We start from the raw sequence: 25082 nt of genomic DNA, 5'->3' as shown, positions 1-25082 counted from the left end.
AACCAACCAACCAATCAGGCAGGATGTGCTAGAATCCCAGGACTCTGGAGGTGGAGGTAGGGAGACTTGCCAGGAGTTCAATTAATCTGGGCTACATGGCAAAGTCCAGCTTAAAAAAAAAAATCAAATCAGTTGGAGTTTTCAGCCTCTGAAGTGTTAAAACAGCATACACAATATCACAAAAGTTAATTCTCATAACTGCAATAAAAGACAATAGAAATAAGTATGAACAGCTGTTATCTAGATAGTGTAAATCTACATCAGGAAACATTAAATTTTCTACAGATATCCTCAATTTTACTAACTCTAATCACTAGTAAAAAAGAAAATTACTTTTCTGTAGGACAGTCTGGTGTTGATGATTCCCACTCCAGCAATGAATGGTAAAACAAAAAGAAATAACAAAAGCCCTAAAATAAGTCATAATAACGATAGCGTATAAAATAAGCACACATGTGTGTATGTGTATTTATACTAAGAGATAGATTAAATTACGGTTTGACAAAATTGTGGGAAATTTTATTTTTCCTGAATTTTTGTTTTGTTTTTAGAGATAGGGTTTCTTCGTGTGACAGCCCCAGTTTTCCTGGAACTTGCTCTGTAGACCAGGCTGGCCTCCAACTCGCAGAGATCCGCCTGTCTCTGCCTGCCCAGCGCTGGGATTAAAGGAATGCGCCATCACTGCCCGGTAGTTCCTGCAATTTTTTTGCGACAGCACTATTACACAGCACAATGGCTTTGAAGTCTGATCCTCCTGCCTCAGCTTCCAAACTGCTGAAATTACAGGTGTGTGCGTGCAGCACTCACCGCTATTTCCCTAAGGTTTTGTTTGTCCCCCACCCCCACCCCCGGGGCCAATCAGTTAGGCCAACACGTTCTCACGTGCTAGCGAACAAATATAAACACTAGGGCAGCTAGGTGGGCCCTGGGGTCTGGTGGCGGGACCAATCACCGCCGACACGTCCGGCTGTGCGGGACTCTCAGGGCTGGAGAGGCCGCCTCAGAGGACGTCCGGAGCACGGTCACCGTTTCCAGCTCAGACCGCCACTCCGGAACGCCTAGAACGCCCCAGGGGTCGGGCCTCGGAACACGGGCTTGGGCCAGGCTTCTGGGCGTCCCTAAGGGCTGCACGGTGCCCGGATGCTGCGGAACGCGGGGACACAGGCTGGGCCACGCCGACCACGCCCGGGGCCGATCCGCTCCCACGGCCCTCCGCCCAGACCGCCTCCCGGCAGGCTCCGCTCCCCCGGGCGGAAAACGCAGACGGGCGTCTGTGCAGTCTGGGCCCGCTGATTGGTCCGCGGCGTCGCGACCCGCCCACGACTGGCGGCGCGCCGCGGCTGCGGGGCGGGACCAGCGATTTCGCGCCAAAATCGCGTAGCTGGGCCCGCCCCCGCGGGCTACGTCGCGCCTCCCCTGTTTTTTCAAACCCCGGGCTGGGCGGGGATTGGTGGGCTGGGCCGTCACGTGGTTAACGGTCGCGGGAAGCCGCGGAACGCGAACTTGCGGCCAAACTTGCGGAGACCTTCGCCTGCTACCTGGACCGGTCAGTGTCCACTGGGCAGTCCGTGCCGCAGCCATCGCTGTCCCGGCGTCGGGAGCTTGGAGCGCCTCGGAGCCGCCGCCCCGGGTACCGCCGCGGCCGCGTTGCAGCCTGAGCCCGGCACGCCGGATCGCACGTGGCGGACCCGCCCCCTGTGCCAGCCGCGACCTGGACACCGCCGGCCTGTGCTCGCCCGTCCTCCGCTCTCCCGTGCTCCGCCGTGACTGCAGCCGGGAGATGAGCTTCCTGAGCCGACAGCAGCCGCCGCCCACCCGCCGCGCCGCGGCCGCCTGCAGCCTGCGGCAGAAGCTCATCTTCGCACCGGGCAGCGACTGTGAGGAGGAAGAAGAGGAGGAGGAGGAGGAGGAAGGCAGCGGCCACAGCACCGGGGAGGACTCGGCCTTCCAGGAACTCGATTCGCCGCTGCCCTCCGCGCGCAGCCCCGCCGAGGCCGAGGCCGAGCGCCGCCGCTCGCCCGGCGCCGAGCCCAGCAGCCCCGGGGAGCTGGAGGACGATCTGCTGCTGGGGGGCGGTGGCGGGGGTGCGGAGGCGGCGGGCGCCAGCGCGGAGGGCGACTCCTGGGAGGAGGAGGGGTTCGGCTCGTCGTCCCCCGTCAAGTCACCGGCGACCGCCTACTTTCTGGGCCCGTCGTTTTCGCCGGTGAGCTGCGGCGGCCCGGGAGATGCGTCCCCGCGGGACTGTGGGGCGCCGCGGGCCATGGATGGCCGCTGCTCGCCGCTGCCCGGCTATCCCAGCACCCCGCCGCACAAGACGTTCCGCAAACTGCGACTGTTCGACACGCCGCACACGCCCAAGGTACGCGGGGACCCGGGACACCCGGTTCTAGGGCCTTAAAAAACAAAACAAAACAAAAACCGCGGCTCTTCTGCCGAACGCGCCGCTGTCGGGGTTCGGTTACATAACCGCCTCGCCGCACCCCTCTCGCTGTCCTGCGCCGCCACCAAAAAAAAAAAAAAAAAAAAAAAAGTTGGCAGCCCCTCTTTTTGGCTCTGCCTAGAGGTTGTCAGTTAAGATTATGTAACTGAACAATGGGCCTGGTCTGTAACTTCTTCATCTTACAAAGGGGCTGGTCCCCGCCGTCCAGGTGGCTGAGGATGTGGCCCCGGTGGTGCGGTGTGCGAGGATGCCGGTTTGGTGCGGGCCATCTGACACCACGAGCCATATGGTGCCATTTAAACCCGGTGGTCCGGCCTGTAATTTGGGGAGCCCGGGTAGAAGGAGTTAGGCTTACTAAGGGGGTTTTTCTCCTCCTGTACTTCTGGTTTCGTGTTGCCCTCTGGGAGTTCTCTGCGTTTACAGCCACAGAGTCATGAACACCCCAGGTAGCTTTTGATTGTCTTCGGGGACTTAGTATTAGCGAAGCTTTTTGTTTACCCTGGGGTTTGCTCTGAGGTTTTATTGGCCTATGTGTTAAAATTAATGTGTCTTAGAGAAGTGTGTGGTCGGCACCCGTCCGGAATAGCCCGTGTACGTGTATACACTATCACTAGTAACAGATGAATCCTGTGCGCTAAGTCAGCCACTGTTTATTTTACTTGAAATGTACGGAAGGATTGTATATTGCCCCTCCCTTGTTCTTTTCTTTCCCCAAGTCGGGTAGTGGGACCTGTCCTTCACTATGTGATGCTTTCGGCTACACATCAGCCACCTAGAAAGGTCAGTTGAAGGCTGTGTCCTGAAGATTGTTTTTCCTTTTATAGAGTTTGCTTTCCAAAGCTCGAGTAATTGATTCCAGCTCTGTTAAACTCCGGGGTAGTTCTCTGTTCATGAACACAGAAAAATCAGGAAAAAGAGAATTCGACACCCGGCAAACTCCTCAAGTGAATATTAATCCTTTTACTCCGGATCCTGTATTGCTCCATTCCTCAGGACAGTGTCGTGGGAGAAAGAGGGCATATTTTAACGAGTAAGTCTTTACAGTTTGGGTCTTCTGTACACCTATGCTGGGTTCCATGTACTATTCAGTTTCTACTGAGTGGGTGAGTGTCTACTCTGAAAGGCTTCACTAATGAACATTAGCACCCAGCTCTCAGGAGATGGATGGATGCAGGAAACAAGTGGAGTAAGAAAGGAAAAGAATAGGAAACCGCGATTCCTGCAGAGATGGCTTAGCTGTTGAGAGCTCTTGCTGTTCGTGGGGTTCAGTTCTCAGCACCCGTGCGGTGGCGTACAAATGGCTGTAACTCTGCCTCCAGGGGGTCCATTGCCCCTTATGACCTCTTTAGGCCCTGGGCGTGCATACAATGCTCATACCTGCAAAAACTCTTATTCACAAAAGGCCTAGACCAGGCAATGGTGGTGCATGCCTTTAGTCCAAGCTTTCCTGCAGAGGCAGGTGGATCTCTTGAGTTCAAGTCCAGTTTGGTCTACAAAGTGATTTCCAAGATATCCATGACACAGAGAAACCCTGCCTTGAAAAAAAAAAGACTAGAGTGTTAATTCATTAATTATTTTAATGTGCATTGGTGTTTTGCCTGCATGTATGTGTGAGTCCCCAAGAACTGGAGTTACAGATAGGTGGGTGCTGGGAATTGAACCTGGGTCCTCTGGAAGAACAGCCAATGCTCTTAACCGATGAGCTGTCTCCAACCCCAAGCCTAGATTTCTTGCCAGACATCTAATTTCAACTAATTTGAGAGAGTTGTTATTATTATACATATTTATTTTGTGTGTGTGAAGGTCACACATGTGAAGGTTGGTTTTAGGGACTTGGTTCTCCTTCCACTGTGTGGGTCCCCAGACTTGAACTTGGATGTCAAGAGGTGACTAGAACCTTTACACTCTGAGCCAGTGGTTCTCAACCTTACTAATGCTGCCATAAAATTATATTCATTGCTATGTCATAAGTAATTTTGCTACTGTTATGAATCTAATGTAAATGTAAATAATGTGCATTTTACTTTACCCCAAAGGGATCTCAAACCACAGGTTGAGAACTGCTGCTCTGAGCTATCTTGATGGCAGGAATTTGATTTCAGAAATGCTTTAATTTTGGTCTGTGTAGCAGTAGTCTAGTTAGTGAGCATATCTCAGTAGGGATTTTTTGTTTTTGTTTCTGTTTTTCGAGACAGGGTTTCTCTGTGTAACAGCTCTAACTGTTCATGGAACTAGCTCTTGTAGATCAGGCTGACCTTGAACTCACAGAGATCCACTTGCCTCTGCCTCCTGAGTGCTGGGATTAATGGTGTGCGTCACCACCACCCGACTGGGTTTTGTGTTTTTTTTTTTAATCAGATGAATCAAGTTTTAGGGTTACAAAATTAACTATATGCTTTGTTTTTTTTGTAGTGATATATTGTTTGTGTTTTAACAAATAAAGCTTGTTCTGAAGATGAGAGAGTAAAACAGCTGCACTGATCAGCCTGACAGACCAGGCAGGGGTAGCACACCTTTAATCCCAGTAGCCACACTAGTTTGCTTTAGAAACTGGGCAGTGGTGGTTGCATACCTTTAATCCCAGCACTAGAAAGGATAAATATAAGATGGGAGGACACAGGTTTCAAGCTCAGTCTCATTCTGAGCATTTCTGGAAGCAGGGTTGTCATTTTTAGATCGAGGTGGAGGTAAGAGCTAGTGGTTGACTGCTTTGCTTTTCTGGTCTTCAGGTTGAACCCCAATATCTGTCTCTGGGTTTTTATTAATCATGCTATACTTTTTTATTTCTATTCATTTAAAACCCTATTTCACTCTATAATTATGTAAAGTTAATCTTAAATTGACATATGTTCTGATAACATTTAATTCTTTTTTTCAGTTCCTCTGAAGACATGGAAGCCAGTGATTATGAATTTGAAGATGAAACAAGACCTGCTAAAGTAAATAGCTTTTTATAATTTAGTTAATATATGTCTGCATGTCATATAAACAGTAGAGCCTAGGGTAGAATAATTTTTAATTTTATATCTTTGTATTATAAATGGATGTCTTCCTATATTACAGAGAATTACAATCACTGAAAGCAATATGAAGTCGCGGTATGAAACTGAATTTCATGAGGTCGAGAAAATTGGTTCTGGAGAATTTGGTTCTGTGTTTAAATGTGTGAAGAGGCTAGATGGATGCATTTATGCCATTAAACGATCAAAAAAACCATTGGCTGGCTCTGTTGATGAGTATGTATTAATGTTTCTGTCTTTTGTATTTTGTCTCCTTTGTTATTGATAAACATTAAGTTCTAGGTAACCAAACACCTAATGCTTTTATTAAGACTAGATCTTATGCAGCTTAGGCTAGCCTTGGTGAGCTCACTGTATGCTGATGATTTTAACTCCCCTTCTCCTGCCTCAATTTCCCTGATGGTTACAGTGTGTACTACTATGCCAGTTTGCATAATTCTTAGTTCTGTTAAATAAGACACTTTTTTAGCACAATGATAGTTTAAAAGATCATATTTACTTTATGGTGTTTTGGGTGACTTGATTTAGTCCTGAGTAGAAATGGTTTAACATTTTGTTAATTTTTTTTTTTTCTAGGCAGAATGCTTTGAGAGAAGTATATGCTCATGCTGTGCTTGGGCAGCATGCCCATGTGGTTCGCTATTTCTCTGCGTGGGCAGAAGATGACCATATGCTTATACAAAATGAATATTGTAATGGTAAGTGATGTCATGTTCATTCATAAACTTTTGAGTTTAAAAAATAAACACCGCCAGGCAGTGGTGGCGCACACCTTTTATCAATCCCAGCACTCCAGGGAGACAGAGACAGGCAGAGCTCTGTGAATGCGAAGCCAGCCTGGCCTACAGAGCGAGTTCCAGGACAGGCTCCACAGCTAAAGAGAGACCCTGTCTCGAAAATCCAAAAAAAAAAAGGAAAGAAGCACCATAGGAATATTTATTACAATCTTTCTGGCTTGTTTTCTCTTGTGTCTGTGTGTGAGATTTTTATAGGGTCTTACTATGTAACCCTACCTGGCTTGGAACTCACAGAGATTCATATGCTTCTGTATACCTAATGTGGAGATTAAAGACATGCATTACCTTACCTGACTCCCTTTCTCATCTTTCATCCAGAAGAGTAACATGAATTTCAAGTTGGAAGCCTTAGCCCCTCTGTGACATCTGTTAACATACCTCAGTAGGAGAATTTGTTCTATTTATATGCTTGTCGCTCAGTGCTGAGCTTCATGAGAAGACAGTATACTGGTGTGCCTTGCCATGTTGTATATTTTGTTATTTCTGAGCATACAGCACACAGGAAAGATTATCTTAGTCTGTTCTCTTCGGCTATACAAGAATAATACAGTGAGATGAGGCGATTATAATAAATTTGTTTCTCTGTTTTGGAAGAAGGGAAGTCTAAGAACATGACGTGAGCATCTGAGGTGGTCCTTCATGCTGTATCTTTGCATGTAGGGTTTCACTGTATATTCTTGGATGAAGCTCTATATATGCAGACTAAACTGGCCTTCTTGGGTCCTGGGATAAAATGCATGTGCCACCACCCCTGGCCCTTTTTGTAGTCCTTTCCTTTGTGGTGCTAGGGATTGACTGAGAGCTCCTTGACTGCTCTCAGTGCCCTGCCTCTGAGCTGTGTCGTCAGTTCTCTGTGTGCTTTATGCTGTGACTGGTATCACTAAGTAGTTAGCTAGGACTCTAGCCAAGGCAGACCTTGATCTTAAGATATTCCAGGAGGCTAGTACCACGAGGCCAGACTTAACTTCACATTAATCCCTTCTTGAAGGTACAGCTCTCTGACCTATTTACTGTTTACTAGGACCCAGATTTCAATACTTGAACTTTGGGATACACATTCAAATAATAAAGTTGTTTTCAATGAATTTTCACTGCATTTAGCTTTTGCATTTTGTGAGCTTCTAACATTGATGTTGGTTTCTCATAAAAGAACAATGACGCCATTCATCTAAATTTAGCCATTTCTTGAAACCATTCTGAAATTCTGCTTTATTACCACCATTGTCCAGTCTAGTTTAATGCTAGAATTCATTAATACAGCTGTATTAAGTAAGTTATATTTATGGATCACTAAGTGATATAGGTAATAAAGACCTTTCCTGATTTAATCAGTTTCTTAGTTTATTTAGAAATAGGGTCTCGCTATCTATCTCTGCTATATAACTTGCTGTGTAGACCAGGCTGGCCTCAAATTCTCAGATATCTGCCTGCCCCTACCTCCAGTGTGCTGAGATTGTAGGTGTGCGCCACCATCCCCTGCTCTTGTTCCACTCCAGAAGTTTCCCCCTCAAAAAGAAAGAAACTGATGGTTTCTCCGAGAAAGTGAACTGAATTGGTTGTTGAAGGTTAAAAGAAAGTTTAAATCTTTTTTTTTCCCCTCGGCGCTGAGGGTTTAACCTAGGACCTATCTATGTTCATTAGACATTGAATCCTGCCCTTTATACATTTTGAGACTGTCTTACTAAGTTGCCAAGGCTACCCTTAAAATTCACTTTGTAACCAAAGCTGGCCTCAAACTCATGATCCTCCTGCCTTCCCAAATAACTGGTATTATGTAACTACATCACCAGGTCTGGTGTTAAATTCTATTTTTTATATTTGTTAGTATACTTTATACTAAAACAATAAATAAAAGTTGATATCCCAACCAAGTTGAAGAGGGGGATCTATAAAATGTAATTTTCTTGGTGGAGAATTGCAGTTATTCCATATAGAGAGAAGAGAATTTTTTTATGTAAATAAGGGGAAAATGAAAAAAAATGTTAATTTTTGCTGTCTTTGTTAGGTGGGAGTTTAGCTGATGCTATAAGTGAGAACTACAGAATCATGAATTACTTTAACGAAGGAGAGCTGAAGGATCTGCTTTTGCAAGTTGGCCGGGGCTTGAGATACATACACTCAATGTCTTTGGTTCACATGGATATAAAACCTAGTAAGTATTCCAGCTGTACTGTTTGGAGCCTGGGTATTGGAAATAAATTACTTCATTGTAGCAGTATGAAAACCTCTTTCTGCTTTTCATTGATTACTTACTAGTACTGATTTATGATATGAAGACTAGACCACCCCCACCTCCAGCCCCCAACAGGCCCAAATATTTCATAGTTGATTCATTTAAACCGGTAGATACCATACTGTGCGTCTGATTATCATTTTCCCTTTTCAAGTTTTTCCCTTCTACTTTTTTTCCTTTTTAATGTATAATTTATTTTTATTTACTGTTCATTGGTGTTTTGCCTGCGTGTATGCCTGTGAGGGTCTCAGAAGCCCTGAACTGGATTTACAGACAGATATAAGCTGCCATGTGGATACTAGGAATTGAACCTGGTTCTCTGGAAGAACTGCCAGTGCTCTTAACCACTGAACCATTTCTCCAGTCCCTCTACTTCAAAATGATAGGCTTAATCAATCCTACAGATAAACTTCTCTGTTTAACCAATTGCTTTCTTGCATTTTTAGCTTCTATCTTTCTTATAGTTCCTATAAATTGGAAGTTGGAATGGCTGATAAATTCCAACTAATTACTGCAGGCAAAGTGCTTTTCTTAAACAGCAACAACAAAAACAAACTAGTTAGCTGGTATGGTGCACACACTTTTAATCCCAGCACTCAAAAAGCGGAGGCAGGTGGATCTCTCTGAGTTTGAAGCCAGCCTGATCTACACAGCAAGTTGCAGAACTGTCAGGGCTGTTATACAAACCCTGTCTGGGTGGGGAGGACAACTAATTTTTAATTGAGTTTAAATTTAAATTAGTCTTGGAGGGTAGACAAGCATGTTGGATACTCTGGAACTGAGGCATTTGTGAGCCACTATGTAGGTGCTAACACCGAAGTCCAGTTATCTACAATATAGCAGTAAAAACTTTTGGTTTTTCAAACAAGGTTTCTCTCTGTAATTGCCCTTGCTGTCCTGGAACTATCTCTGTAGATCAGGCTGGCCTCGAACTCACTGAGATCTGTCTACCTCTGCTTCGTGAGTCCTCAGTTAAAGGCAAGCACAGCCACTGCCTGGCCAGTAAGGACTCTTAAACATTGATCCATCTCTATATCCTGACAAATTCCATTAATTTGGATTTTACAGATTAAAAAATTTGTTTTTATTCAACATGTTGGTTTGATAAAATTTATGTCGCTTTATACAACTGTGAGTTACAGTTAAATTATTTTCACCTGACTAAAGTTATTTTTTTAAAGGAGTTATAAAACAAGTGTAGTGTACACACCTTTTATACCAGCACTTTGGAGGCAGAGGCAGGAGAATCTCTGGGATTTGGAAGCTAAGCTTGGTTTATATAGTCCAGGCTAGCCACGACTGAATAAGTAAACCCCTATCTCAAAAAAAAAAAAAAAAAAAAGGAAGGAAGGAGTGTTTGGAAACAGATACGAGATCAGACTCTATAAGGTTAGGCAGTACTGCTGTACTGCTGTATCTTATATTAAACAGCAAATACAATGAATCTTTGTATAACAAGGTTCAAAGGCTAGAAATACTAAGGGACATAAAGGATTTTTGTTGGGGTGGTTTGTGGTACTGAAGTTGAAAAAATTCAAATTTACAAATATCACCATGAATATATTGTCCTATAAAGTGAAACTTCACAGATGAGTAATAATTATGATATACTAAAATCAATGTAATATTGATAAATCTATTAAAATGAAATACACTGGTCTGGAGAAATGGTTCAGTGGGTAAAAAGTGCTTGCTGTGCAATCATGAGGACCAAAGTTCAGATCTCTAACACCTGTGTAAAAGCTGAGTGCAGAAGTTTGCATCTATAACCCCACATAGGGGTGAGATGAGGACACAGACTGGTGGGTCCTGGGAACTCGACGGCCAGCCAGTGTAGCCAAAACTAAAAGTTCCAGGTTCAGTGAGAGACCTTATCTCATAAAGATGAAAAGGATGGACGCAGACTTTTGACATTAATCTCTACCCCACACACCCCTATGTCATACACCCGCATATCAAAAAACAAATATGCTACTTAGACTTAAGTCAGTTATGAGGTGATTTTTAAGAAAAAGTATTGTTTGTAGTAGGAAATAAGCCATAAACAGAATTGGGATGTAGGTACTGCATGCTAGCTAAATGACCCATTCTTTTCCACCCTGATAACATCAGATTAAAATTAAGTTGTGGCTGGAGAGAGATCCTTTGGTAGTTTAAGAGCTCTTGTTCTTGGAAAGAACCCAGCACCCACCTGGTGGTTCACAACCGTCCATACCTTTATTTGCACAGGAAGCAATCAGTGCCTTGTTCTGACCTCCATGGTCAATGACCATACACATGGTACATATACATATACACCAGCGAAAACAATCATGCATAAAATAAAACGAGTAATTCTAAAATATAAGATTAGTGGGTCTTTTTTTTCAGCATTGAATTACTGTTATTTTTTATATTATTTCTAAGTAAATAGATTACTGAAGATTAATATATAAGCAAAAAGGGTCTTGGCAGTGACTCCCAAATGTTTGGAGGTCATAAAAAAATATATTCCCTACTGTGTGGTGGTGACATACACCTTTAATCCCAGCACCCAGGAAGGTGAGGCTGGCAGATCTCTGAGTTCATAGCCAGCCCCATCTACAGAGTGAGTTCCAGGACAGGCTTCAAAGTTACACAGGAAACCCTGTCTCTACCAACCAAAACCTATATAAATATATTACCCAGGCTTAGAGCCTCATCTTTATCCCTTGAAGTTGTTATTCTCACTAAGATTGGGGTGGAAAAATGCATTTTTAAGATTTTTCTGGATGATTTTTTTTCTGTGATTTTTTTTTTTTTCTTCTCTCCTTGCACCATGCGACTTCTGAGGATTGAACTCAGGTTGTCAGGCTTGGTAGCAAGTGGCTTTACCCAATGAGCCATCTCACCAACTTTATGGATTTTTTTTTTAAATTGTGTGTGTGTGTGTGTGTGTGTGTGGTGTGTTTCGTTTCTTTACGAGATAGGATTTCCTCCATGTAACAGCCCTGTCTGTCCTGGGACTTGATTTGTAGACTAGGCTTGGCCTTGAACTCACTGAGATCCACCGCCTCTGCCTACCGAGTGCTGGGATTAAAGATGTGTGCCACCATGCCTGGCCTTATTGGTAGTTTTTATATTTGGCCTTGTTTGTTAATATTGTTATTCAACAGGTAATATTTTCATCTCTCGAACCTCAATCCCGAATGCTGTCTCTGAAGAAGGAGATGAAGATGACATGATATCCAACAAAGTTATGTTTAAAATAGGTAAAACTTTTGTTAACTGTTGTGATAACTGTTATGTTAAAGTTAAGAGGGGTTGGTGGGGGGGTTGGTTGTGTTTGTAAGTGTAGTATGGACATGGTGTGCATGCATGTGCAACAGAGCACGTATGAATGTTAGAGGACAGGCTTAGGTGTTAGTCCGCATGTTCCATCTTGTTTCATGTTGGGGTCTTTTGTTTGTTTTACCCTGTTTTGGATTCCGGACTAGCTGGCCTGTGAGTTACTGGGATTTTCTTGTCTCTACTTCCCATCTCAAGGTAGTTCTAGGTTTGCAGACATGTACTTTTGTGTTGGCTTTTACATGGGTTCTGGGAATCTGGACTCTGCTCCTTACTCTTGATAAGTACTTTCTCCACTGAGCTGTCTCCATAATCCTCTTTTTGAGTGTTTGCCTTAATATCATGTATATGCTTAGTGCCCAAGAAGGCCAGAAGAAGCATTCCCAGAGACTCAAGTAGCAAGTAGTTTTGTTTTTTTTTTTAGATTTTTTTTAAAAGATTTATTTTATTTATTATGTATACAACATTCTCCCTCCATGTATGCCCATATGCCAGAGGAGGGCGCCAGATCTCACTACAGATGGTTGTGAGCCACCATGTGGTTGCTGGGAATTGAACTCAGGACCTCTGGAAGAACAGTCAATGCTCTTAACCGCTGAGCCATCTCTCCAGCCCATTAGTAGCAAGTAGTTTTGAGCTACTATGTGCATGCTGGGAACTGAACGTTGGTCCCTGACAAGAGCAAGAAGTGCTCTTATCTGGTGAGCTATCATCTCTTCAGTCCATATTTATATACTTTGAGATAGCATTACATGCATCCCAGTATGCTTCCTTGAACTTGCTGTATAGCCTGGATAGCATCTACCTTGAGTCCTAGGATTACAGGCATGTGTTACCATGTCTGGTTTATGTGGTTATAGATACCAAGCCAGGACTTTGTGCATGCTGGGTGAGTACTCTGCTAACTGATCTATTGTATTTTTCTAATATGTCTAGGTGATCTCGGGCATGTGACAAGAATTTCTAGTCCACAAGTTGAAGAAGGTGATAGTCGTTTTCTAGCAAATGAAGTTTTACAAGAGGTAATTATTTTTCCTTGGTTTACAGTACTTGCTTTATCCCTCTTAAGCAGTTGTCAGAAGAATGATTTCAAATATATTAAAAATTAAGCAACTAGTAGACTAAAAGTAGAAAGATCTAAGCCATCACCCAGGGATATTTAATCTGGTACGGATACTGATGGCATTGAAAGTCGTTCCATACACTATGAGTGGAACTTGAAGGTTAGCCTTTCTAGAGATCAAACTGTCACTATGTTGATATTAAAAAGTCACATTTCCATTGACCCAGAATTTTCAGCCCCATAAGTTTTTTGTATACAAATGATTATGTGTACATGGAGAACAATGTGAAAATGTTGTGCTTACTGAGGAAATGAAAGGTAGATTATGACATAGTGTGCCACATGATGTCTAATTGTTTAGTGTCCTTGCTCTTCTCTCCATACACATTGTTTGCATATGCATCCCCAACGGGCAGGTTACTTGCTTCGGAGCATGTCGTTGGACACCTGATAAAGCAGCGTCTATTTTTAGATATGTACTTAACCCCTACCCCAGTTTATTATTTGTGATTTAAAAAAAAAGTCAGCATCCTCCTAAATTTAGCAGCTTATTTTCTGAATAGATGCTTAAATGTGGCATTGAAAGGTTTTTAATGTGATTTTACCTAGACCATCATTGTGTACAATATTTTATTTTGACCACTAATTCTTTTTCTCTTTTAAATTTTACAGAACTATAGCCATCTACCGAAAGCAGATATTTTTGCTCTTGCTCTCACAGTTGTATGTGCTGCTGGTGCTGAACCCCTACCCCGAAATGGAGACCAGTGGCATGAAATTAGACAGGGTCGATTACCCAGGATTCCACAAGTGCTTTCCCAGGAGTTGACAGAGTTGCTAAAAGTGAGTGTTGTAGTCAGACGTTTCCTGTCCCTACCACCGGGGACTCAGAGGCTTAATATTTCTCAAATTCTCTACCAGTAGCTCAGGCTTGTTACTAGCTAACTCTTACATTTAAATTAACCCATTTCTATTACTCTGTGTATTGCCATGTCACTCATGATTTTATCTGTCCTCTAACATGTCTTGCTTCCTGGACTGCCACTAGCATCTCTCTCGACTCCACCCTCCTTTCCATCATTCTCAGTTTAGCTTTCCCATCTAACTTCCTGCCCAGCTACCAGCCTGTCTGCTTTTTAACTAACCAATGAGAGTAATACATGTTCATAGTATAGAAAAGGATTGTTCTAGCCAAGCCGTGGTGGCGCACGCCTTTAATCCCAGCACTCGGGAGGCAGGGACAGGCGGATCTTTGTGAGTTTGAGACCAGCCTGGTCTACAAGAGCTAGTTCCAGGACAGGCTCCAAAGCCACAGAGAAACCCTGTCTCGAAAAAAAACAAAAAAAAAAAAACAAAAAAAAAAAAAGAAAGAAAGAAAAGGATTGTTCTAAGTAGTAGTCTTAGTCTTTCTTGTTTGGTTGAGTTTTTTAGAGACAGGGTGTCTTTAGCTCGTCCTGGGAACTGTATAGACCAGGCTAGCCTCAAACTCAGGTCTGTCTGCCTCTGCTTGTTGAGTGCTGGGACCTAAGGGCATGCACCTGGCCATAAGTAGTAAGTTTTTTTGTTTGTTTTGTTTTCCAAGACAGAGTTTCTTATTTCTCTGTGTTGCCATGGCTGTCCTGCAACTCTATAGATTAGGCTGGCCTTGAACTCAGAGATACACCTGCCTCTGCCTCCCGGTGCTAGGATTAAAGGCATGTGCCTCCATGCTCAGCCATAAGTAATAGTTTTTAACCACAATTTTGTTTTTGTTTCTCAGGTTATGATTCATCCTGATCCAGAAAAAAGGCCTTCAGCAATGGTGCTGGTGAAGCATTCAGCGTTGCTGTCTGCATCTAGAAAGAGCGCAGAGCAATTACGAATAGAATTGAATGCTGAGAAATTTAAAAATTCTCTTTTGCAGAAGTAAGCAGATTTTGTTGTTTTTTTTTTAATTTTTAAAATTTAATTCTCATTGATTCTCAAATTCTGAGAGCTCCTTTAGGGTTTTTGTCAAACTTTGCAATTATATACTTTAAGTGGGTTTTGGGCAGTGGCTTAGTTGGTAAGGTTTTCCCACATAAACATGAGAACCTGAGTTTGTAAAAAGTTTGTTACCAACCCATTCGTAAAAAGCTGGGCACAGAGGCTTGTGTCTGTAATCTTCAGCACTGAGGAAGAGGCAGAAACAGGTTGGTCCTTATTAGCCCAGCTGAATTATCAAACTCTAGATTCAGTGAAAGAGGGCTGGAGAGATAGATGACTCAGCAATTAGGAGTACTGACTGCCCTTCCAGAGACCAGAGGTTCAGTTCCCAGCACCACATTGGAGACTCACAGGTGTTTGTGATTTCAGTCCCAGGGGACCCATTGCCCTCTCCTGGTCTCCTTGGTGCACACATGAGTCATGGACATACATGCATATGAAACAATCACCCATACACATAAATAATTTTAAAGAAAAAGCTTTATGTTGCAAACATTAAAGATTTTGGATGTCAGTTGAGAAAGACAAGACATCTGATGTTGACCTCTGGCCTCTGTATGCACTTGCACAAGTGTGTACCCGTACAACTAGACACATGGTAAATATTAAGGTTAAGTCGGGTGTGGTGACATAGACGTAGACATATGATCCCAGCTGTTTGGAGACAGAGGCAGCAGGATCTCAAGTTCAAATTTTTCAACAGTGTTGAGCCTCAGCCTGGGCAAGTTGGTGAGAACCTGTCTCAAAAAGTAAAGGATCAATGAGTGGTGGTGCACACTTTAATCCCAGCACTTGGGAGGCAGGGGCAGAGGCTGGAAGAACTCTGTGAGTTAGAGGCCGGCCTGATCTACAGAGGGAGGTCAGGGTCAACAAGGACTGCAAAATGAGACCCTGTCTGAAAAGGTGGGGACTTAGCCAGCCAGTGGTGCATGACTTTAATTCCAGCACTTGGGAGGCAGAGGCAGGTGAATCTTTGAGTTCGAGGCCAGCCTGATCTGCAAAGTGAGTTTCAGAACAGCCAGAGCTGTCACATAGAGAAACCCTGTCCCCCCTCAAAAAAAAAAAAAAAAAAAAGGTGGATACTTAGTGTTAAGAGTACTTAGCCCAATGAGCACAAGGTCCTGGATTCATCCCCAGCACAGAGGCCTGGGGAGAATGCTATGGCATGTAAAGAAAGAGGAAAGAGAAGACTCAGTGGTAGAGCTTGTGTGACATCTCCTGCACATCAGGGCTAGGGTTTTGTGAGACTCTATATTCAGTTTTCATGCTTTCAAGTAAGTGGTCATTTTCTCAAAGTCTAAATCATGGTAGAAGCTGAATCAACCTGTAAGATATTTCTCCCAGACTCTTATCAACATTAATGTTTCCTACAGCATTTTCTTCAGCCTGTTTCTGAAACTGTGAAATTAATGTCAATTATGTTGCTACATTTTTTTTTTTAAATTGAGTTGAGGCCAGCCTGGTCTACACAGGGAGTTCCAGGACAGCCAGGGCTACACAGAGAATCCCTGTCTTGATGAAGAGTAAGGCCTCAACTCAGAGATCTACCTGCTTCTGCCTCTCACTGCCTCTGCAATTAAATGCATTGCTATAAAAGACTTAATTTTTGAAATAGGGTTTCTCATTAACCTGGAGCATGCCAGCTCAAATAGACTTGTAGGCTGTCTGGGCAATCAGTACTCTCCGGTCTGCCTCACAGCTCTGAGATTACAGGCATGTGCAATCACACCTATACTGCTTCTCATCCCCATAGCTGAGGCTCTCACTGAGCTAAATCCTCAGTCTTATCCTGCTTTCTGTGTGGGTGCTGGTGGTCCTCATACTTATTTTTTTTAATTACATTTCATTATTTTGTGTATGTGCATCCACATGACATGTATTGATCTTTCTACCATGTGGATTCTGGTGATCAAAACTCAGGGTGTCAGACTTGGTGGCAGGTATCCTCACCAATCAGCCTTATCACCAGCCCAGATGTGGCATACCATAAAATGACATCTCCTGCACATCAGGGCTAGGGATTGAACACAAGGCCTTTGCCTATGTTAGGCAAATTCTGTAGCATTAAGCTAAACCCCTCGTCCTCTTTATTTTTTGAGGTAGTAATTCATCATATAGTCCTATAGTCCAGACTAGTCTCAAATTCAGTATGTAGCCAAGGCTAGCCTTGAACTCTTCCCTCTATACCCCCAACCTCACCCCTTAGTGCTGGGATTGTAGGCATGCTCAATTTGTTTCTGTTTTGAAATGGAACTTATGTCCCTAAATTACCTCAAAGTTACTATAGAAGAGGCTGACCTTGAACACCTTCTAATTCAATTTGCTATCATTTTGACTCTTAACTTGAGGAGGTTTTATGTTAAATAAGAATTTTATACTTAGATCCTAAAATTAAACTTTCTGTCCTTTGATATAAATTGAAGTATAATTTGAAATTATTTAAGACCCAAAATTCTTGCTAATATCTTTATAGTTTAATGCTAAAAGCACAAATCATAAATTTGAGTATATAAGCTAAAGCTCTGTTATAATTTTGTTTCTCAATTGCATCTCAGAATAATTGATAGTATATGAATGTTTCTTAGTGACAATTGTCCTAGTTTGCATTACTATTACTATGATGAAACACCATGACCGAAACAACTTGGGAAGGAAAGGGTTTGTTTGACTTACATATCACTATACATTGAGGGAAGCCAAGCAGGACCTCAAAATGGCAGGAACTGATGCAGAGGCCATGGAGGAGTATTGCTTTCTGGTTTGCTTCTCATGGTTTACTAAGTCTGCTTTTTTTGTTTGTTTTATTTTTGTTTTTCAAGTCGGGGTTTCTCTGTCTAACAGTCCTGGCTGTCCTGGAAATTGTTTTGTAGACCAGGCTGGCTTTGAACTCACACATAGACACTTGCTTCTGCCTCTGAAGTGCTAGGATTAAGGGTGTGTGCTGCCACCCTACTAGCCCAGGGAGGCCTCACTCACAACAGGCTGGGTCCTCCCACACCAATCACTAATTAAGAAACAGGCTTGCCTACAGCCTGATCTTGTAGAAGCATTTTTACTTGAGGCTCCCTTCTGTCTGATCCTAGCTTATGTCAGGTTGTCATAAAACTAGCCAGCACAACAATTCAGTTTGTATTTGGCCTCTTAGACTCTTTCTGTAAAATCAATACTGTAGGTAAATTAAATGTCTTGCTTCCTTTTTATTTTTGTAGAGAACTCAAGAAAGCCCAGATGGCAGCCAAAGTTGCAGCTGAGGAACGAGCACTCTTCACGGATCGGATGGCCACTAGGTCCACCACCCAGAGTAATAGAGCTTCTCGACTTATTGGAAAGAAAATGAACCGCTCTGTCAGCCTTACTATATACTGAACTGTTCACAGCCCCCACTGCCCCCTCCAAAAAAAAACAAAACTGTGACAAGAGGAAGCTAGGTTAAATCACTGCTAGAATCCGCTTTGCAATTTACTTTGCCCATTGGTATCAGTAATTTTCCTGAAAACGCCTTTTAGGACTTATGTGAATTACAGTTGAGAGCTATATTCTGACTTGGCTATGTCAGGCTTTTGTCTCATCTTCCCGTCTGTTTCATGTAGGATTTCAGTCACTGTTGGATGTTCCACCAGCCTTTGCAGAGTTAACCACTGTGGTGGTGTGCTGCTTATCATTCACTATTGCAGTGTGATGAAAGGTATCTTTCCTTGCTGGACCCTTAGAAAGGATGAACTCAAGGCCCTTACTACGAACATCCTCTCCCTTCAAAAAGGGAACTGCTCAGAGACTCAGTACTACTACTCAGCCTCCGATGTACCTGTGTCAGTCTTACGTTTCTTTTTTCTATTGTGGATTATACTTGTATATCCAACTGGGAGCACTTTAGGCATCGTGTGTACATGGGATGGTCATTCTGTGGAAGCCTTGCCTTGTGAATTTGCTGCTATTTTAGTTTCCTCTTGCTGTAAGACTAGCATTAAACAATCATTGTTGTTAATAGGCTCTCTTTCAAAACAATTATGTGAAATGTGTAGCTGCTCTTCCTGAAAAGCAGCTTGCCTTTTGTTCTTTGGACTTTCAAGCTAGTGCATTGAAAAAGTGCACTTATCCCTCCATGTTTGAATGCTGTATTAATGTAGTATAATTGTTACTGGTTTTGTAATTTTTTTCTTATAATGTCCTTCTCTTTAAAACGTGTTTTCTTCCTTTTGTCAAGTCTTGTACTTGGTTGTATGGTTAGCCTATTTTTAAATGTTTGGCCCAGCTTCTCTTCAATGTCTGTGTATATAAACTGATCTTGGGAATACTGTACATAGCTGTTTGAAATGCCAGAATGACTTCTGATTATTCCAAGTTTTACACAAAATGCATTTTACATGTGGTTAGCCATTTGACTAACAGGGTTTGGCTAATAATAGATGTTGCCCTCCAAAAGGAAAAAAAAATGTCTCATTTGTTTTCCTATTAACTTTGGTCTGAAAAACATTTGCACTTGTCTGTTTGACTTGTGTTTTATTATCATTGACTGGTGTATTAAAAGTCACTCTGTGCTTACCTTACTTGTCTAAATCTTCCTGGTGCCTGTTTTCTATTTTATATCCCCTCACTGCTGCATTGTACAATATAGGATATAATGTATAAAGTGCTAGGAACAGAGTATGCTTCGCTCCTAGTTGCTGGCTCTTTGAAATAGGTTATCACCTTGTAACCCATGGTGGCCTGAAACTTAACTCCCTCTCACCTCCATCCCAGTGCTGAACTGAAAACTCGATAGTTCTTAATTTGATAGGATGTGGTGCTTACTGACTCTTAGTGGTGTGCTTTAGTGCATAGTTATATCTTGAGATTTCATGAAAGTTTGAGTGTTTATCAGTATAATATATTTAAGCATATTGTATGTCTTTGCATGTGACACTAGAAATGAGGTATAATTTAGAAAGGTTAAGTGACTAAAATACATATAATTTATAGCTTTTTAACTAGACTGAGGAAAGCTTATAGTTTTAAGAGGCAGGCTTGTGTGTGTGTTTGCATGCAAGACAACCCAGGACCACCTTTCCCTTGCTAATCATTCCTAAACACCCAATGCAATTTATTTTAAAGATTTTATTTGTATGCATGTTTTGTCTGTGTGTATGTATATCAGATCAGAAGAGGGCATCAGATCCAACAGGTGATTGTGAGCTACCTAATGTTGGTGTTGGGAATGGAACATGGTCCTGTGCAAGTGCAGCAAATGCTCTTAACTGCTCCAGCTGTTCTTGATATTTTTACAAATACTTATTGTGGCTGGGCAGTGGTGGTGCACACCTTTAATCCCAGCCTTTGGGAGGCAGAGGCAGGTGGATCTCTGAGCTCAAGGCTAGTTTGGTCTACAGAGTAAGATCCAGGACAGCCAGGATTGTACAGAGAAACCTGACTGGGGAAAAAAACAAAACCTTATTTTGTGAGAGTTGAGGTGAATGCATGCTTGTGGTACATGTGAAGTGCAGAGGACAGCTTGTGCGGTCTCTTCTGCTGGTCTGCTGAGCCACCTCCCTATCCCTAATGATGTGATTTGTTTGTTTTTTATTCTTAGACAGGGCTTTGTTTTGTCATTCAGACTGTCCTTAAACTCAAGACTCTTCTTAGCCTCAGTGCTGAGTTAACAGTATTTGTTACTGTGCCTGGCCTTATGTCATCCTAAACTAAATTCAGAGCTGGATGTGGTAGTTTAGGTGTGAGTTCCTCTCAGGAGGGTAAGGGAGGAAGGTTGCCTTTAGTTCAAGGCCTGCTTGGGTTCCACAGTGAGCTCCATGTTAATCTGCAAGAAAGTAAGCAAACAGCTGTGAGAGGTAGATGGCCTGGAAAGATTGAGGAAGCAGAGGAGATGGCTCACCCTGGAACTCATATAAAAAAGCCAAGCATGGTATGAGCTTGGGTTTTGCTGGCCAGCTACCCTAGGCTACTTGAAAAGCTCCAGACCAGTGAAAAAACTTCATCTCCAAAATTATGGTGACTGTTACCAAAGAAGTGACAGCTCAAGTTGCCCCTCAGCATGCACATGTGTGCACATACATACACACACACCCTAAACTAAGGAGCCCAAGAAATGTCCCAGTGGTTAAGGTCATGTGCTGGACTTGCAGAGGACCTGGGTTCAATTCCAGCACCCGTATCAGGTGGTTCACAACTGCCTGTAACTCCAGTGCTCAGGAAACCGACCCCCTCTTCTGCCCTCTGAGCAACAGGAATACATGTAGTGTATATATAAACATACAGGTAAAGCAAAAAATATAAAAAAAAAACCCAAAAATCAAAATCACACCCTAAACTAAAACAGTTTGTAACATGATCTTATGTGCTTGTGTCTGCATGGATCCTGCACACTGGTGGGAGGTGGGAGGGGGTGTCCACGCCTGCACACTGGAGTTGGAAGCTGTTGTGAGCCACCTGATGTGGGTGCACTGTTGGGAACTGAACTCCTCCACAAGAACAAGATGTGTTTTGTTTTGTTTGTTTGTTTGTTTATGTGCGTACATTGGGGTTTTTTACCTTGGATGTGTGCCTGTGTGAGGATGTCAGATCCTTTTGTAACTGGAGTTAAGGACAGTGGATTACTGCCATGTGGGTGCTGGGAATTGAACTCAGGTCCTTTGAAAGAGCAACCAGTGCTCTTAACTGCTGAGCCATCTCTCTAATCCCCAGGGTGTGTTCTTAATCTTTTAGACATCTCCCTGGTCCATTTTTGGACTTCAAAAGCGATTTCTGAACTATTTAAAGCAATTTATGAAGAGGATGATGCATGAAAAGGGCTGGGTTTGGAAGGGTTTTGGATATTGTGAAAATATTTATTTGTTTGTTTATTTATTTATTTATTGAGGCACAATTTCTCTGTCACACAGTCCTGGATGTCCTGGAACTTGCTCTGTAGCCCTGACTGGCCTCAAACTCACAGAGATCCGCCTGCCTCTGCCTCCCGAGTGCTAGGATTAAAGGTGTGCGCCACCACCGCCTGGCTGGATACTGTGAAACTCTTAAGCGAAGCATGAGACTAGCATCACTGAAACTGATTTGCAGAATGTGTGGGTCTCTTCCCCTCAAACCTGGTTGTTAGAAGTTTCTCTAAAACAGTCTATTTTTATAAAAGTGGAAGAATAAGATATTGAAACTGTTCTTCTCCCAACATTTAGCATTCAGAAACTTTTGAGACGCACTCATCTGAACATCTTTGAACTTCTTTTTCTTTGTGGCAGATGTCCCTAATTTTCAGTGCAGCTCAAATGTCTGTGGAGTAAAGAGAAATATCTGTATATGCTCTAGGAAGATTTACCAGGAAAAGATGACATGTTCTGTCAAAACTTCATTAAGCTAAGAGTCTGGGAAACCTCAGCCATTCCAGCCTTTCAAGAAAAATACCTTGAAGAAGCAGAACTCATATTGTTTAGTTTTGTACAGCTAATAAATATTTTGAAGAGCATATATTTGTTTTGAGTGCTGACATCCTTATGGCATGAAATGGGTTCAAGGTACAATAAACTTGGATGATTTCCAGGAGGGGGTCACCTCTGTGAAGGCAAAAGTTTAGTCTGGAGAGATGGCTCATCTGTTAAGAGGACTCAGCATTGGGCAGCTGATGATCTCCTGTTAATTCTTGCTCCAGGGGATCTGTTGGCCTCCTCTGGCACCTATGCACATATGGTGCTTATACAGACAAGCAGACAAAGACACACACACATAAATAAAAAATTAAATATATGGAGATTTGTTGTGGAATATTAGTTTAAGGGGTTTTACATTTGTTTATGCTGTGGAATATTAATGATGCAAAGATGTGTTGTATTCTTTTATGTTGCATTTGTTTAAAGCTGTGTAACTTTGCCTGCCTAAAACATCTGATTGGTCTAACAAAGAGCTGACCGTCCAGTAACTAGGCAGGAGAGAGGGATAGGTGGGGCTGCCAGGCAGAGAGAATAAATAGGAGGAGAAATCTAGGCTAAGAAGAGGAGAGGGAGGAGAGAAAAGGAGGAGAGGAGGATGCTAGGGGTCAGCCACCCAGCCAAAAAACTAGACATGGAGTAAGAAGTAAAGAAAGGTATATAGAATAAAAGGTAGATGGAATATTTAAGAAAAGCCGGCTAGAACAGGCCAAGCTAAGCTCAAGTATTCATAAGAATAAGACTATTTATTTGGGAGCTGGGTGACAGGACCCCAAAGAGTAAAAACAAAACTTCAGAGATTCAAAAAGGAATAGAAACTAAGTAAGAATAGAGAATTCCAGCTCTGACCTCATTGTAAAGTATTGTGCTTTCTCTGGATGTGTGAATGTGAAAATGAAGAATTAGGAAAATCAGGAGCCATTTAGTGTTGCAGACAATAAAAGTTGGAAGGAGAAATTAATACAAAGAGGATTCAGAAATGACCCAAAAGACCAAGAAATTATCTATAAAGTTCATTTAGATCTTTGATGAGCCAACACTGCTGGCCGTGGGCTGAGTCTAAGAGAAGATAATGGGAGTAGGGATAGGCCTGCATCACTTTCAAGAAGCATATAGTTAAGGAAGGAGAAGGCAGGAGGGCCATGGGCTAGAGGCAATCTATTTTGATGGTTTTACCACCTACCACAAGGTGTTTGACAAGCATGCTTCATCTTTTTAAGAACTCATTGACAAATATATTATAGTCATATTTTGTTTGTGTTTTAACAAATAAAACTTGCCTGAAGATCATAGTGCAGAGCTAAGCCACTGGAGGCCAGGAAGTGATGGCACACACCGTTAATCCCAGGACTCAGGAGACAGATGCCGAGGAATATCTGTTAGTTCAAGGGTATTCTGGACTACACAAAGATTGAATCTGTCTAAAAGAGAAACAGGGCTTACACAAAGGTTATCCCAGGACTTGGGAGACAGAGGCAGAGGAATATTTGTTAGTTCAAGGGCGTTCTGGGTTACACAAGATTGAATCTGTCTAAAAGAGAATCAGAGCTCACACAGAGGTGATCCCAGTAGTTGGGATCACATTGTGCCTTTAACCCTAGCACTAGGGAGGTTTTGGAGACGGGAGTGATATGGTTGGACGGAGATAGGAATATAATGCGGGAGGAAACGAGCTCAGGGCAGTCCGAGGTTTGGTGGAGACAGTTGCAGTCTGAGGTGCAGTCTGAGGCAGCAGCCTGAAGCCCTCAGTCTGAGGATGGAATCAGTCTGAGCATGCAGAGGATTGGTAGAGACAGTCGGCCCTTCAGTCTGAGGACTCAGTGGAGGTAAAAGGTCTCTAGTGGCTGCACTGCTTCTCGCATTGCTCAGATTTCACCCCCTAGTATCTGACTCTGGGATTTTACTACTAAGACCAATTAGAATTCGTGCTGCAACAAAGGTTACACAGCTGTAGTGTCAGGATTCAGACCTAAAATGTTGGGTTGACCACTCAGCATAATTTAGAGCAAATGCTGTGAGCAGGGATTCCTATGGAAAACAATCTTGGAAGTGTTCTGTGGAATGCAGGAAGTCAGAGAGGTCTCTCTGAAGCTGGAATTGAGTCTCATCAACCGGAGGAGCCACCACAGGGACTGAGGATGAGGTTCATGGAGGTAATGCTGCGTGGGAACAATGCTGTAAACCAGCGGTGGTGGCGTCCACCTTTTGTCCCCAGTACTCAGGAGGCAGAGGCAGGCTGGTCTCTGTGAGTTCAAGGTCAGCCTGGTCTATGAGTTCCAGGACAGCCAGGGCTACACAAAACAATGAAACAATGCTGCCTGGAAAGAGGGGTGCTGCACACTCCGCTGCCTCCGCTCCTTCTCAACAGAGTAGTTGAAAAATTTTCTGGATACACTACATAATTTGTTTAAGGAGTTACTTTTTAAATTCTCCATGAGAATTCCACACAATGCATTTTGATCATATTTAACTCCTTTTTTTTTTATTTGGTTTTTTTGAGACAGGGTTTCTCTAGCTTTGGAGCCTGTCCTGGAACTAGCTCTTATAGACCAGACTATTCTCAAACTCACAGAGATCCGCCTGCCTCTACCTTCTGAGTGCTGGGATTAAAGGTGTGCCCCACCACTGCCCAGCCATGCCCCCCTTTTTAAAGATTTATGTATTGAAGTATGTGAGTGTTCTGTCTTCATGCTCATTGGAAGAGGGCATCAGATCTCATTACAGATGGCTGTGAGCCACCATGTGGTTGCTGGGAGTTTAACACAGGACCTCTGGAAGAGCACTCAAGTACTTTTAATCACTGAGCCATATCGGCAGCCTCCCCCCACCCCCCCACCCCAGCCACTTATTTT

At 42.9% G+C, this 25082-nt stretch overlaps 1 protein-coding gene across 3 annotated transcripts; it reads left to right on the top strand.

Annotated features, from left to right (window-relative positions):
• Positions 1-1480: 1480 nt before the first annotated feature.
• Positions 1481-22273, top strand: Wee1 (WEE1 G2 checkpoint kinase). 3 transcript variants are annotated; one of them, XM_085692887.2, is made up of 12 exons: positions 1481-2359; positions 3265-3470; positions 5319-5379; positions 5504-5676; positions 6037-6158; positions 8263-8409; positions 11625-11720; positions 12733-12818; positions 13532-13702; positions 14619-14764; positions 18034-18125; positions 22048-22273. In XM_085692887.2, the coding sequence occupies exons 1-12, from the start codon at positions 1781-1783 to the stop codon at positions 22164-22166; spliced, it is 1998 nt and encodes a 665-aa protein (XP_085549013.2). In that variant the 5' UTR covers positions 1481-1780; the 3' UTR covers positions 22167-22273. The 3 variants fall into 3 exon arrangements, with proteins under 3 accessions (XP_085549013.2, XP_048316155.2, XP_085549012.1); XM_048460198.3 differs by lacking the exon at positions 22048-22273 and having other exon boundaries at positions 1486-2359; positions 18034-19371; XM_085692886.2 differs by lacking the exons at positions 1481-2359; positions 22048-22273 and adding an exon at positions 2863-2886 and having other exon boundaries at positions 18034-19371.
• The last annotated feature ends 2809 nt before the right edge of the window (positions 22274-25082 follow it).

Source organism: Myodes glareolus, chromosome 7, assembly GCF_982192425.1.
Source record: "Myodes glareolus chromosome 7, mMyoGla1.1, whole genome shotgun sequence".
Taxonomy (NCBI): domain Eukaryota; kingdom Metazoa; phylum Chordata; class Mammalia; order Rodentia; family Cricetidae; genus Myodes; species Myodes glareolus.
Note: the sequence above shows the minus strand (reverse complement) of the source record. Positions and strands in the feature narration are given on the sequence as shown.